The sequence below is a fragment of the Cetorhinus maximus genome, chromosome 3, assembly GCF_964194155.1.
Source record: "Cetorhinus maximus chromosome 3, sCetMax3.hap1.1, whole genome shotgun sequence".
Lineage (NCBI taxonomy): Eukaryota > Metazoa > Chordata > Chondrichthyes > Lamniformes > Cetorhinidae > Cetorhinus > Cetorhinus maximus.
The window spans coordinates 101177205-101191210 of record NC_135881.1 but is presented as its reverse complement, the minus strand read 5'-3'; the positions used below and the strand labels follow the sequence as shown (position 1 = coordinate 101191210).

The window sequence follows — 14006 nt, the reverse complement described above, 5'->3', positions numbered from 1 at the left end:
CTGGCATCTAAGGTCATGGACAGGTGCTTGGATGAGCTTCAGTTAGCAATTCAGTTGCTCCAGCATATGTACATTTGAATATGGGAACAGAAAACTAAAGTGAGTGGTGAAAATGAAAATATTGGCAGCTCTGACTTTTGGTGAATAATGAGAATGTGAATAATTAAGGTTCTACTGTACATAATGCAAAAAGAAAACCTTAAATTATTTACCAAATTGTGATGAAAATTTCAAATAATTAATCTTTTGAAGGATAAAGGTTGTTTTAGATTCTGGTTTTTGGGCACATTTGCATTCTAAAACAAAATTTTGGACACATACCAGTAAGAATGAGACGTACGGAACATGAAGTAGCATTACTTAAACATAGCACATCTTCAGTGTGTGGAAACACCTGTAATTTACTCTGAAAAAGCCTGAACATTCATTGGCACAGTTGCAGCACATGAAAGTGTGGCAGAACTTGAAAGGTAAGACCAGTGGCAATAAAACAATCCAGAACGTCAACGTGGAATTATTTACAATGGAAAAGAATTACTGGATGTTTGTTCTAACAAGAATCAGTTGCATTGTTTGTCATTTGGCAAAACTGAACCTGGTTTTGCAGAACTATAGAAAAACCTAAATGTCATAATGGAAACTTCCATTGGTCAAAATGAAGAAAATTTGGCCCCATATTAAGAGAACACTTGGGGTGACTTGCAAAACGAGAAATTGTTCATTACCTCAGTAAAGTTATTCAAGATGAACCAATGCCTGAATGTCTTGATGTATGGTATGATGTTTGGTTGCAAATCAATAGCATGATCAGACTACCATCTGGTCCTAACATAGACGAATCCCCTAAAAACTGAAATTCATGCAGTGTTTAAATTTTTGCAAGATTATAGCTAAATAAGGTTTTTAATCAGCTCATGTTTCAGCTCAGGAAATTGTAGACTTAGTTGGATATTAAGTTAACACTTCTTGAAAAAGGAAGCCAAGGGAAAAAACACCATTTAAGTATGAATGTTCAGGTGATATCGGAAAAAGTTCAGGGGAGAGATTTGAGCAAGATTGCTTTCTTCCATTAGTTGATACAGTTGTAACCAGCCTGAATAAACAATTTTCTCAGTTATAATTCTTCTACAGTTTGTTTACAGCATCAAAGAAATGGGGATGGCCATAAACGTGAAAACCTTAAGTGAAAGTTGCAAACACTTGAATCTAAAAATTGGTGACATCTCGCTGCTAGGGGTGTTAAACTATAATTTGTTGAATCTACATTTCTTTTTCATTATGCCTGTAACTATGGCATCAAGTAAATCACAAACATTTGTGTTCAACAATGTCATAAGAAAGTCTGAATATCTGACTGAGATATACATTGAGCATGATGTTTAGTGCAAGTTGGACTTCTTTAAAATAACTGACAATTTTGCAAGTAAGAAGCATCAATTTCTAAGGATCTGGGGTGAATGTTATGTTTCAATTGCTAAAAAAATACTAAACTTCTTTGCATTTTGCTTATTTTTTTTATGTGGAAGTCCTTTTCCAAACAAATTAGTAAATGAAGTCATCTAAAGTGCAGGTAGAAGGGTGGGGGGTCCTTAGTCCCTGCTAGAGGCCCCCACGAGTCCAATGCCATGTGGATGCAAAATATTGTTGTGATTTTTATGAGTTTAGGAGGGAATTTAAAATATGGAAGGAAGATTGCAACAAGATTACAAGTATTAACCTCCAAGCTGTACTGATAAGACCAATATTTCTAATCAAAGACTCAGTAGACATGCTGCTCTGTGAAATAACTAAAAACTTACAATGTCACTAAAAAAAAGTTTCATGATGAAGAAACTAAAATTCAAGAGTGCTGTGAACTTTAAGGTGGGAAAAATGCCTTCATGTAAGCACCTTTTCAAGCAGTGCTACAAAATCTATTGTTAAATGACCAGTGCAGGCAGCGCGGGTAGGTCTCTACCTATGCAGTGTTCTTCAGTGATATCAGCAGCATTGTCTGCTTCCAGGGAACTGACTTAAGTCTGCATGGCACAGCTTTACATGAACAAATTTACAATTTAAAATTCACTATTTTTCTAGTTGCATTTTTTGGGAAACTCTGTGCAAAAAACAAAAGTTTTAAATCTGTAGCATTATGCATTTGGCACTCCAAAGAGTAGAAAGAATATTGCATAACAAAATAAAGCTTTTTTTAAAGCATCTGTGCATGGCAAAATGTTATATACTTGGTAAATTATAAATTTTCAGATAGCTAAATTATTGATGTTCCCATTCATTACTCTGTACCATTTAAAAAATCCTCAGGTGTTCAAGGATGATGTCAATGCAGACTCAATGTAGATTCTGACTAGCATTTCAATTTTCCATTGAATTTCCCAAGAAGCTCTTTTTCTGTCAAAGGACAGTTCTATGCAAACAGCTTAGTCTCTAATCAGAAAGGCTGAATTCAAACCTATCTAATTGGCCACTTGAAACTACAGCCTGTCCAACACTCAACAAAAAGTACAGCTGTCTCAGAAATCTTGCACTTTTAAAATAGATGTTGCATTTCATGGCAGCCATATCTTCTTTAAAAATATCCCAGGTAACTAACTAGAGGCTTTGATCTCAATCAAAGTCATGCATCAGATCATTTTTTAAAAAAGTTTGGAATGTGTGTTCCTAATTTCAAGTCTTTTGTGGATTTGGACAGCAATTTCAGTTCATGCATCAAACCCAATGAAGAAAGGTGAAAGGTCATTGACCTGAAATGTTAACTGGTTTCTCTCTCCACAGATGCTGCCTGACCTGGACCTGCTGAGTATATCCAGCTTTTTCTGTTTATAAACCAATGATTTTATGGTTGCTATGGAAGATCCATGCATGTGATGCTTCACCAGAGAGTTAATCTGAGCCATTCCATAATACATTAAATGTTCACAAGTCATTTGATCCTCATTTTCGTAAATAACCTATAGAAATGTTGGCAAAACATGTACAAAATAGTAATACTCTAAAGGATGGTATTACTCCTGACCAGTAACAAAATATCTTCTCAAAACTCATATACAATCATATTAAATACTTAGTTGAATGGAAAAAAAATGCTCTTTATAAAAATATTTGAAGGCCAAGAGGCAAAAATAGAAACAGCACTATCTTATTTAAGCTGTATAAATATAAGCAATGCAGACAACAGAGCAAGAACATTGAAAGTTGTAACACACAGGCACTGTATATAGGAGCATAGCAGGGAAGTCACATGGTCTTAGCTGAAAAAATCAGAGGTAAGCGCTTCTTTATTTTCCTCTTTTGCATGTTGCCTTTATCCATGGTAAGCAGAGAACAACTAAACAAATGATTTTAAATAAAACAAATTTCACAGTTCAACAGCTTAAAAAAATGCTCAACACTCAAAAGTATTGTATATATTGCAAATATCAATAGTTTTGCCTTTGTAAATGCTAAAATATTAGAATCAGGTTTCCTACTTTCAACATTTACATTGAAAAATAGCCAAAAATGATGACTTCCCTAAAATACATGAGTACCTACCATCAAGGAATGTACTCTGTAAGAAAAGAGAAGTTATATTTTGAACACAAATGAAGAAATAATAATTCATAACAGTCTTAACAAGTAGCCCCTACATATAGATTTTCAAGCTAACAATGAAATGTTAGAATGCATTGCACAAACTACATGCTGGTGAGTAGTAGTTAGTCATGTTGGCAAACAACAGATATACAAAATCAGATTTCCTGCAAAATAACAAACCTTCTGAAAGGAACAATTGTTGTTACTGTTGCGATTCCTTCTGGTTCCACGAAACTCATGCTCAGTGTTCTATAAGATGGTTGACAACAGATAATAGAAGAATTTCAGCTACATAAAACTTTCATAATTAAGCCGAATATAGCTATCTACAGCTATAGATATAAACAGATTAATGCCTATTCAATGTAATGGCTCAGTATTGATAAAGGCACCGTGAAAATCAACCTTAATTTTGAGTGGAGAAGCACATCCCAATTAGGTTTGAAATGAATTTGCGGCTGTGTGTGCTGTAAGTTCACAGAAAATGGCACCTGATAGAACAGAGCTGTATTGCTAGAATGGACTGCACCTGAAAGGGGCGAGGGCCAACGTTCTAGCAAAAACCATAAATAGGACTGTAAAAGGTCTTTAAACTAGAAAAGGAGAGGGATCATGTAGAACTAATAGTAACACAAAGGTAAGAAAAAGGGATGAGAATGAAGGTTAAAATACATAAGAGAGATATAGGTAAATATTCAAGAAACAGGAATTACTTCAGGAAGTAATAATAGAATACTGCTCAAAAATAAAGCAATAGTAATGAAAAATAACAGCATATTAAATTGCATACCAATGTACAGAACAATACAACAGGACAATTGGAGAAAGTTGCGCTTAAATTGGTTAGCCCCCCCCCCACCCCCAAATAGGCACAGGGATCACAATGCACAATTAACATGTATCCGTTTGTGCTGCTTGCCTGTGTTAATAATTTCAGCATGCAGCCAGCGCTTTCTACACTGTTCATTGGCTGCATGTATCAGCAGGGTCCCAATGTTGTTACTGCCTTCCACTAATTAAAGCTAGTCTGCACCTCCTAACGGGGAAACGCATTGTGTTTGCATCAGATGCTGGGGTTCATTCTACAAGGAAATGTGACCTGGAAAAGAGTGAAGAATGACTTCCAGGTTTTCAAACACTGGACTGAAGAGCTTGGCGGAAGAAGTGGAAAGGAGGAGAGCGTATCCTCAAGAGGGTAAGAGACTCTCCAGCCACGTGAATGGAAGGCAGCAGGAACAAACAGCCACAGAGGTCAATGCCAGGGATATAGTCCAAAGGACATGGGCGCAGACCCAGAAGTAGTTTCATGATCTCACATGATTGATCAATAGTGAATGCATTTTCAAATGTCATACCTGAACAACCACTCACTCGTCTCAGCCGCTGCTCAATTAACTCCATTCCTATCACTTATCTACCAACAATCTCTATTATTCAGACCTCGACCCTACTTTCATATGCTTTATCTCACTCACTTTGAACTGTTGCAAGTTGCGCACATGCATCTCAGGTTGCACAATTCAACCATGACAGTCACAACACCCACAAAGACTGCACAACATTCACTGACACACTTCTCTCTCTTCCTTGCAGGAGAAGGGGGCGCACGTCTGGAGACAGCAGTAACAGGCCAATGGAGGAGAGGTGCGGCAGCATGTTCTGTCCCCCATGAAGGGAACACTTGGCCATTATAGGGCAGGACATTGCTGAGGCCATGGCCATTGACAAGACTAAATCCACTGAAGACCACGGTATCCTCTACTTAATCGTCCTCCTCATGTTTCACTTCTCCCTTACTGTTTCAAGCTCTTCTGATTTACAAGCCACAGATGGTATACGCTCCTTATTTTCTCCACTACCCTCACCACAATCCCTGCACCTTTTTCATTTCAGATACTTAAAAATGCCGAGGAAATGAGGGAAGAACAGGAAGACAGTGAAGTTAAATGCACACCATCACTCAATTTTACATCAACCACCTGCTCAGGTATTGCTCAGTTTGAATTTTGCCAGGACCACTTGGCTCCTGGCCTCATTACAGCCTTGGTCCAAACATGGACAAAAGAACTGAATTCCAGAGATGAGGTGAGAGTTACTGTCCTCGATATCACGGGAGCATTTGACAGAGTGTGGCATCAAAGAGCCCCATCAAAACTGAAGTCAACGGGAATCAGGGGGAAAACTCTCCACTGGTTGGAGTCATAAATAGAACAAAGGAAAATGGTTGTGGTTGTCAATCCTCACAGTCCCAGGACATTGCTGCAGGAGTTCCTCAGGGTAGTATCCTAGGCCCAACCAGCTCATTTATCAATGACCTTCCCTCCATCATCAGGTCAGGAATGGGGATGTTTGCTGATGATTGCACAGTGTTTAATACCATTCACAACTCCTAAGGTACCAATAACATCCATGCCCATATGCAGCAACATTCATGCTTGGGCTGAGAAGCGGCAAGTAACAATGGTACCACACGAATGCCAGGCAGAACCATCTCCAGCAAAAGAGAATCTAACCGTCTCCCCATGACAATCAACAGCATTATTATTGATGAATCTCCGACCATGCACATCCTGGGGGTTACCACTGACCAGAAACTGAACTGGACTAACCATATAAACACTCTGGTTACAAGAGCATATCAGGTGGGAATTCTGCAGCAAGTAACTCACCTTCTGACTCCCCAAAACCTCTCCACCATCTGCAAGGCACAAGTTAGGAATGTGATGGAATATTCTCCAATTGCCTGGATGAGAGCAGCACTAACGTCACTCATGAAATTCAGCAAATCCTGGACAAAGCATCCTGCTTGATTGGTACCCCATCTACCACCTTAAACATTCACTCTGTTCACCACTGGCGCACAATGGCAGCAGTACCATATACAAGATGCACTACAGCAACATACCAAGCCTTCTTCAACGGCACCTTCCAAACATGTGACCTCTACCAACTGGAGGGAACAACATAGCCTGCAAGTACCCCCATAAGCCATGCACCATCCTGACTTGGAACTATGTTGCTGTTCCTTCACTATTACTGGGTCAAAAACCTCACTGGAACTCACTTCCCAAACCACATGAACATCAGTAATTCAAGAAAGCGCCTGACCATAATCTTCTCAATGGCAATGAGGGATGGGGCAACAAATGCTGTCGCAACCCAAAACGTTAACTCTGTTACTCTCGCCACAGATTCTACCAGACCTGCTGAGTATTTGCAGAATTTTTGTTTTTTATTTCAGATTTCCAGCATCTACAGCATTTTGCTTATGGAAAAAAAATTGGAAATGCAATGTGTATTTAGTACTGGCTTTTATATTTACAAGACGTGATGGTTAGTGACAGGGAAAGGAAGTTAAAGACCGTGCGATAGTTAGTAAATGGGACATTGAGGTTTAGGTTACTGGTATCACATGTGAATCAAGCCTGGGCAGATTTTTTTTTTATATAGCTCCCACCCCCTCCTTCATTCATTTCCTGCTTGATAGCTGGTGACAAGGGTTGTTTCCTCATGATGGCCAGGGTGAGCATCATCCCACATACCACAACAAATCTCGAGACCTGCTGAGCTGAGTACAGTAAGGCTCCCCCACAGTGGTGCATCAGTGGAATCATTGCTTCAGGACACTAACGACCTACTCCATCAGATTTTGTGTGGCGGCAGCATGGCTCACATTGTACGCCTACATTTGTGTGGATTGAGGACCATAATCATGTGCAACATCACTAGCAGATAGCCCTCGTTGTCCAGTAGCCAAACTCTGATTAGCCACAGTGGTTGAAAAACAACTGACACAGAGGACTGCTGCAGAATGAGGACAACGTGACTGCCACCAGGATACTTGGCATTGACCTGCATGAGGACAGACTTGACATGAGGTGTACGCAAAGCAACATGTGCGCAGTCAATAGCACTGTGCACCATTGGAAGCCCGCGTTCCTTGCAAATCCTCATTCTTGCTCTGCCTGCTTCTCTCCTACAGGAGAGAATTATCTCCCTTTGCATAAAGAGACTCAGTGAACTCCCCTATGCAGCAGTTCATCGTAAACTGCAAGATATTGCTAATTTCTCCAGCAGCCTGGAAGGATCCAGACACACAATAATTCAAACCACCGTCACCTTGACAGCCACTGACAATGCAATCCTTGCACTGTTCTGAGGTTGGAGTTGTGGCTCCAGCAGTTGCCAAATTTCAGTGGCAACCTCTTCAGTGAAGTAGAGGCATCTTTAAACATTTGTTGTTGCTGAAGTTCAGGTAGGAGGCTACCACAACGCATGCTTCAGAAATGGCATCCTGCAGACAGTTCTTCTCCCCCTCTTCCTCCACCCTCTTCTAGCATCTTCTCCTGCTCTGTGTGACCTCTGCTTATTTTCCCAGTCATACTGAATGCTGGAAGGAAGGCCAACTAGTTCACCCATGTGGGAGCAACTAGTTATACAGAAGCCTTGAACTCAGGAGAAAAGTACGTCAGTACCTGCAACGCCACTCCCTATAGACTAATGAAACTTTTAACAACTACTTAAAGCATCCAATATGTGTAAATTGCAGTAATAGCAAGAAAAAACAAACCAGCAATTAGCCTGTTAAGTGCTTGATGATCCCTTTAAAAATAGTGCCTCCAGGAAGGTCTCCATGCTGCTTAATATCGTGTTCAGCTATATAAGATTGAGAGATGGCATACTCTGGAACGTGAAGGTCCAAATGGCAGCGCTGGCAGCAAATCAGCATTTCATGTTGATTGACATCATGATCTGCCTGCTCTGCAAGATGCTGGAGGTCATTAAAGCAATTAGCATGTGCGTACCTGTCAATATAGGTCCATGAATTTCACATTAATAGCGTTCCTGTGCACTGTGGATGTCATTTTGGAACGTCCAAAAAGCAGGTGCTACCAAGTCCAATATTTAGAAGTGAGGAAACAAATATAATAGAGCTAAATGTTAACATTGTTACAGGCGGGACAGGATTGGCAGTTAAATTTAGTATAATGCACTTAGAACACAAAAGAAAACAAGGAGGGGGTGAAAAACCTGTGTAATCATAAATAGCAACAGCAATAGTAAGAAAGAACATAAATTCATAAACAGAAACAGGATCTGAGGGAAAGTATTGGTCAAACTATCAGGGGTATACTACAGACCACCAAATAGTGGAAAGGTAAAAGGAGGGAGCAATATGTAAGCAAATCTATGAACTGAATAAAAGAAGAAAGAATCATAAGGAAAATTCAACTGTTCACAAATAAACAAGCAGGTGAGGAAAAGAGAAGGGGATTAAGATTTTACAATGTTTACGAGACACCTTTCTGCCCAAAGGAGAAAGCACTCTAGACTTAGTAATTTAGATGAACAGGAACAAATTGAGTGTGGGAGAACATAATGAGTAATGATCATAAAATAATAGATTTTGAAAGATATGTTACATTTGTTCAAAAAATGGTGAAAGATGAGCGCAACAACTATTAGAAAAAATAATTTGGGGCAAAATTAATAGCCACTTGGGCAAATGTGAGTTATTCAAGGAAAGCCAGCATGGATTTATGGGCAAATAGTGTTCAACTAACCTGCTTGAGTTTTTTTTTTTAACTCTAATAGAGAGAGTTGATGAGGGTGAAGCTGTTGTTGTGGTGTACATGGACTTCCAAAAGACATTTGCTAAAGTGCCACACAACAGACTTCTGAGCAAAGCTATAATTCATGGAATAAAAGGGACAGTAGCAACATGGTTATGAAATTGTTTGAGTGACAGGAGACAGAGTAGTGGCTGATGGATGTTTTTTGGACTGGATGAAGGTTTATAGCAGAGTTCCTCATGGGGTCAGTGTTAGGACCCTTGGTCTTCCTGATGTTATATTAATAACTTAGACCTTGGTGTACTGGGCACAATTTCAAAATCTGCGTATAAACGAAACTTGGAAGCATTGTGAACAGTGAGGAGGATACTTCAAAAGGACATAGACAGATTGGTGGAATGGGCAGGCAAATGTCAGATGAAATTTAATGCAGAGAAGTGTGAAGTGATTCATTTTGGTAGGAAGAACATGGAGAGACAATGTAAAATAATGGTACAATTTTAAAGAGGAGTACAGGAGCAGAAGGACCTGGGCATATATGTGCTTACGTCATTGAAGGTGGCAAGACAGGTTCAGAGCATGGTTAATAAAGCATGCAGCATCCTAGGTATTATTAATAGGGGCATAGAGTACAAAAGCAAGGAGGTTATGTTGAACTTGCATAGAATACTGGTTCTGCCTCTACTGGAGTATTGTGCCCAGTTCTGAGTGTCACACTTTAGGAATGATGTGAAGGCATTAGAGTGAGTGCGGAAAAGGTTCACGAAAATTATTCCAGGGATAAGGAATAAAAATAGAAAGTGTTGGAAAATCTCAGCAGGTCTGGCAGCATCTGTGGAGAGAGAAACGGAGGTAACATTTTGAGTCCAATATGACCCTTTTTCGGAACCCATATCATACTGGTATAAGTAATAAAAAGAGAATTGAAGATTGGAATAGGGCTGCCAAGGTATCTGCAAAATAAACATAGCAGATGGTACTAAAATGGTAGGAATACTGAAAACTCTGCCTTAGTTTTCAGTAAGAAGCTATGAAAGAGGATATGACAAAAGGGAAAATTCTAGAGTCCATTATAAAAGATTTAATAGCTGAGCACGTGGAAAACAGTGGCAGAATCGGACAGAGTCTGCATTGATTTATGAAAGGGAAATCATGCTTGACAAATCTACTGGAATTTTTCGAGGATTTAACTAGTAGAGTTGATGAGGGGGAGCCAGTGGATGTGGTTTATTTGGATTTTCAGAAGGCTTTCGACAAAGTCCCGCGTAAGAGATTGGCGTATAAAATTAAAGCGCATGGGATTGGGGGTAGTGTATTGAGATGGATAGAAAACTGGTTGGCAGACAGGAAACAAAGAGTAGGAATAAACGGGTCTTTTTCCGAATGGCAGACAGTGACTAGTGGGGTACCGCAGGGATCGGTGCTAGGACTCCAGTTATTCGCAATATATATTAATGATTTAGATGAGGGAGTTAAATGTAATATCTCCAAATTTGCAGATGACACAAAGCTGGGTGGGAGGGTGAGCTGTGAGGAGGATGCAGAGATGCTTCAGTGTGATTTGGACAAGCTGAGTGAGTGGGCAAATGCATAGCAGATGCAGTATAATGTGGATAAATGTGAGGTTATCCATTTTGGTAGCAAAAACAGGAGGCAGATTATCTGAAAGGCTATAAATTGAGAGAGGGGAATGTGCAACGAGACCTGGGTGTCCTTGTACACCAGTCGCTGAAGGTAAGGATGCAGGTGCAGTAGGCGGTAAAGAAGGCAAATAGTATGTTGACCTTCATAGCCAGAGGATTCGAGTACAGGAACAGGGATGTCTTGCTGCAATTGTACAGGGCCTTGGTGAGACCACACCTGGAATATTGTGTGCAGTTTTGGTCTCCCTATCTGAGTAAGGATGTACTTGTTATAGAGCGAGTGCAGCGAAGGTTTACCCGACTGATTCCTGGGATGGCGGGACTGACATATGAGGAGAGATTGAGTCGATTAAGATTATATTCGCTGGAGTTCAGAGGAATGAGGGGGGATCTCATAGAAACCTATAAAATTCTAACAGGACTCGACAGGGTAGATGCAGGAAGGATGTTCCTGATGGTGGGGGAGTCCAGAACCAGAGGTCACAGTCTGAGGATATGGGGTAGACCATTTTGAACTGAGATGAGGAGAAATTTCTTCACCCAGAGAGTGGTGAGTCTGTGGAATTCGTTACCACAGAAAGTAGTTGAGACCAAAACATTGTATGCTTTCAAGAAGGAGTTAGATATAGCTCTTGGGGAGAAAGGGATCAAAGGGTATGGGGAGAAAGCGGGAGCAGGCTATTGAGTTGGATGATCAGCCATGGTCATAATGAATGGCAGAGCAGGCTTGAAGGGCTGAATGGCCTACTGCTGCTCCTAGTTTCTATGTTTCTAAAACAAACGAGGGGTATTATAACAGCTGAGACAGAAGGATGTGAGATACTCCAGCCATATAGGAGGATAAAACCCACATTCAAATAGATTATGCCAGCAGATAGGGAGAAGGCACTTATTTCCATATATAAAAATTCAATAGAAAAGGAACAGTGCCAGAGGGCCGGCGGACAGCAATTGTAATTCCTATATTCAAAAGGTGGACTAGTAGTATTCCAGGAAACTATATACTAATTAATCTAACATTGATGATAGGAACAATATTGGATATTGGCTGGGAGATGAGATAACAAAACATCTAGATGGAGAAAATCTAATAATCACCCCAGTGCTCGCTGATCCAACCTGACTCCTGGTTAAACAAAGCCCCATGGTTTTGCCCCTCCATATCTTTATAACCTCTGCCAGCTACACAACCGTCTGAGATATCTATGCCCCTACAATTCTGACCTTTTAAGCATCCCCGATTTTAATTGCTCCACCATTGGTAACTGTGTCTTCAGCTGCCAAAGCCCTAAGCTCTATAATTTCACTCCTTACCCCCCACCACAAACCTCTCTACATCTTTCTTCTTTTAAGATACTCAATACTACTACTTCTTCAGCCAAACTTTTGGTCATCATCCCTAATATCTCCTTATGTCGCTCCATGTCAAGTTTTGTTTGATAACGCTCCTATGAAGCACCTTGGGATGTCTTCTGACATTAAATAGTAATTTGCATTGAAATCACACATTTTGTAAAAGAAACAACATAAGCTGTTAATAATAAGTGCAAACAGAACCATGGATGACCAGAGATATTCAGGATACAATAAGAAAGAAAAGAGGGGCTTTTAGCAGGTACAAGGGAAGCAAATCAACAGATGCATTAGTGGAGTACAGAAAGTGCAGGGTGGAGCTTAAAAAAACAATTAGGAGAGCAAAGAGGGGATATGAGAAAGCTCTGGCTGATAAAAGTAGGGAAAATCCCAAGATATTTTATAAGTATATCAATGGGAAGAGGATAACAATGGAAACAGTAGGGCCCATTAGGGACCAAGGGGGCAATCTATGGATGGAGCCAGAGGACATCGGTAGAGTGTTGAATGAATACTTCACATCCGTCTTCACGCAAGAGAATGAGGATGAAGGTATGGAACTCGGGGGAAGAGACTGCGAGGTTCTTAAGCAAATTGATATAGGGAGTGACAAGGTATTGGAGGTATTGGCAGGCTTAAAAGTGGACAAATTTCCAGGTCCGGTTGATTTGTGTCCCAGACTGCTGAGGGAGGCAAGGGAGGAGATCGCAGGGGCTCTGACCCAAATTTTTAATTTCTCTCTGGCGATGGGGGAGGTGCCAGAGGACTGGAAAACAGCTAATTTGGTTTCGCTATTTAAGAAGGGTTGTAGAGATAAGCCAGGGAACTACAGACCAGTGAGTCTCACGTGAGTGGTAGGGAAACTATTGGAGAAAATTCTGAAGGAGAGAATCTATCTCCACTTGGAGAGGCAATGTTTGATCAGGGATAGTCAGCATGGCTTTGTCAGAGGGAGGTCATGCCTAACAAATTTGATTGAATTTTTTGAGGAGGTGACCAGGTGTGTAGATGAGGGTAGTGCAGTTGATGTAGTTGATATGGATTTCAGCAAAGCATTTGACAAGGTCCCACATGGGAGATTTATAAAGGAGGCAACTGCACATGGTAATTTGATAAGGTGGATTCAAAATTGGCTTAGTTGTACGAGACAGAGGGTGATGACAGAAGGCTGCTTTAGTGACTGGAAGCCCGTGTCCAGTGGCGTGCCACAGGGATCTGTGCTGGGTCCCCTGTTATTCGTCATTTATATAAACGACATAGATGACTATGTGGGGGGTAGGATTAGTAAGTTTGCGGATGACACAAAGATTGGCTGGGTGGTTAACAGTGAGGTTGAGTGTCTTGGGCTACAGTAAGATATAGATGGGATGATCAAATGGGCAGATAAGTGGCAGATGGAATTTAACCCTGAAAAGTGTGAGGTGATACACTGGAAGGAGTAATTTGACAAGGAAGTATTTAATGAACGGCATGGCACTAGGAAGTTCTGAGGAACAAAGGGACCTTGGCGTGTGTGTCCATAGACCTCTGAAGGTGGAGGGTCATGTTAGTGGGGTGGTGAAAAAGTCATATGGGACACTTGCCTTTATCAATCGAGGCATAGATTACAAAAGTAGGGAGGTCATGTTGGAGTTGTATAGAACCTTGGTGAGGCCACAGCTGGAGTACTGTGTGCAGTTCTGGTCGCCACATTATAGGAAGGATGTGATTGCACTGGAGGGGGTGCAGAGGAGATTCACCAGGATGTTGCCTGGGATGAAACATTTAAGTTATGAAGAGAGGTTGGATAGACTTGGGTTGTTTTCGTTGGAGCAGAGAAGACTGAGGGGCGACCTGATCGAGGTGTATAAGATTATGAGGGGCA

General features: G+C 40.6%; 1 protein-coding gene across 1 annotated transcript in view; it reads right to left on the bottom strand.

Annotated features, from left to right (window-relative positions):
• Positions 1-14006, bottom strand: part of ppp1r9a (protein phosphatase 1, regulatory subunit 9A) — a 345934-nt gene that overhangs the window by 129704 nt on the left and 202224 nt on the right. The window contains 1 exon segment of the mRNA XM_078538769.1: positions 3754-3822. Within this exon segment, the coding sequence (XP_078394895.1) occupies positions 3754-3822 (69 nt within the window).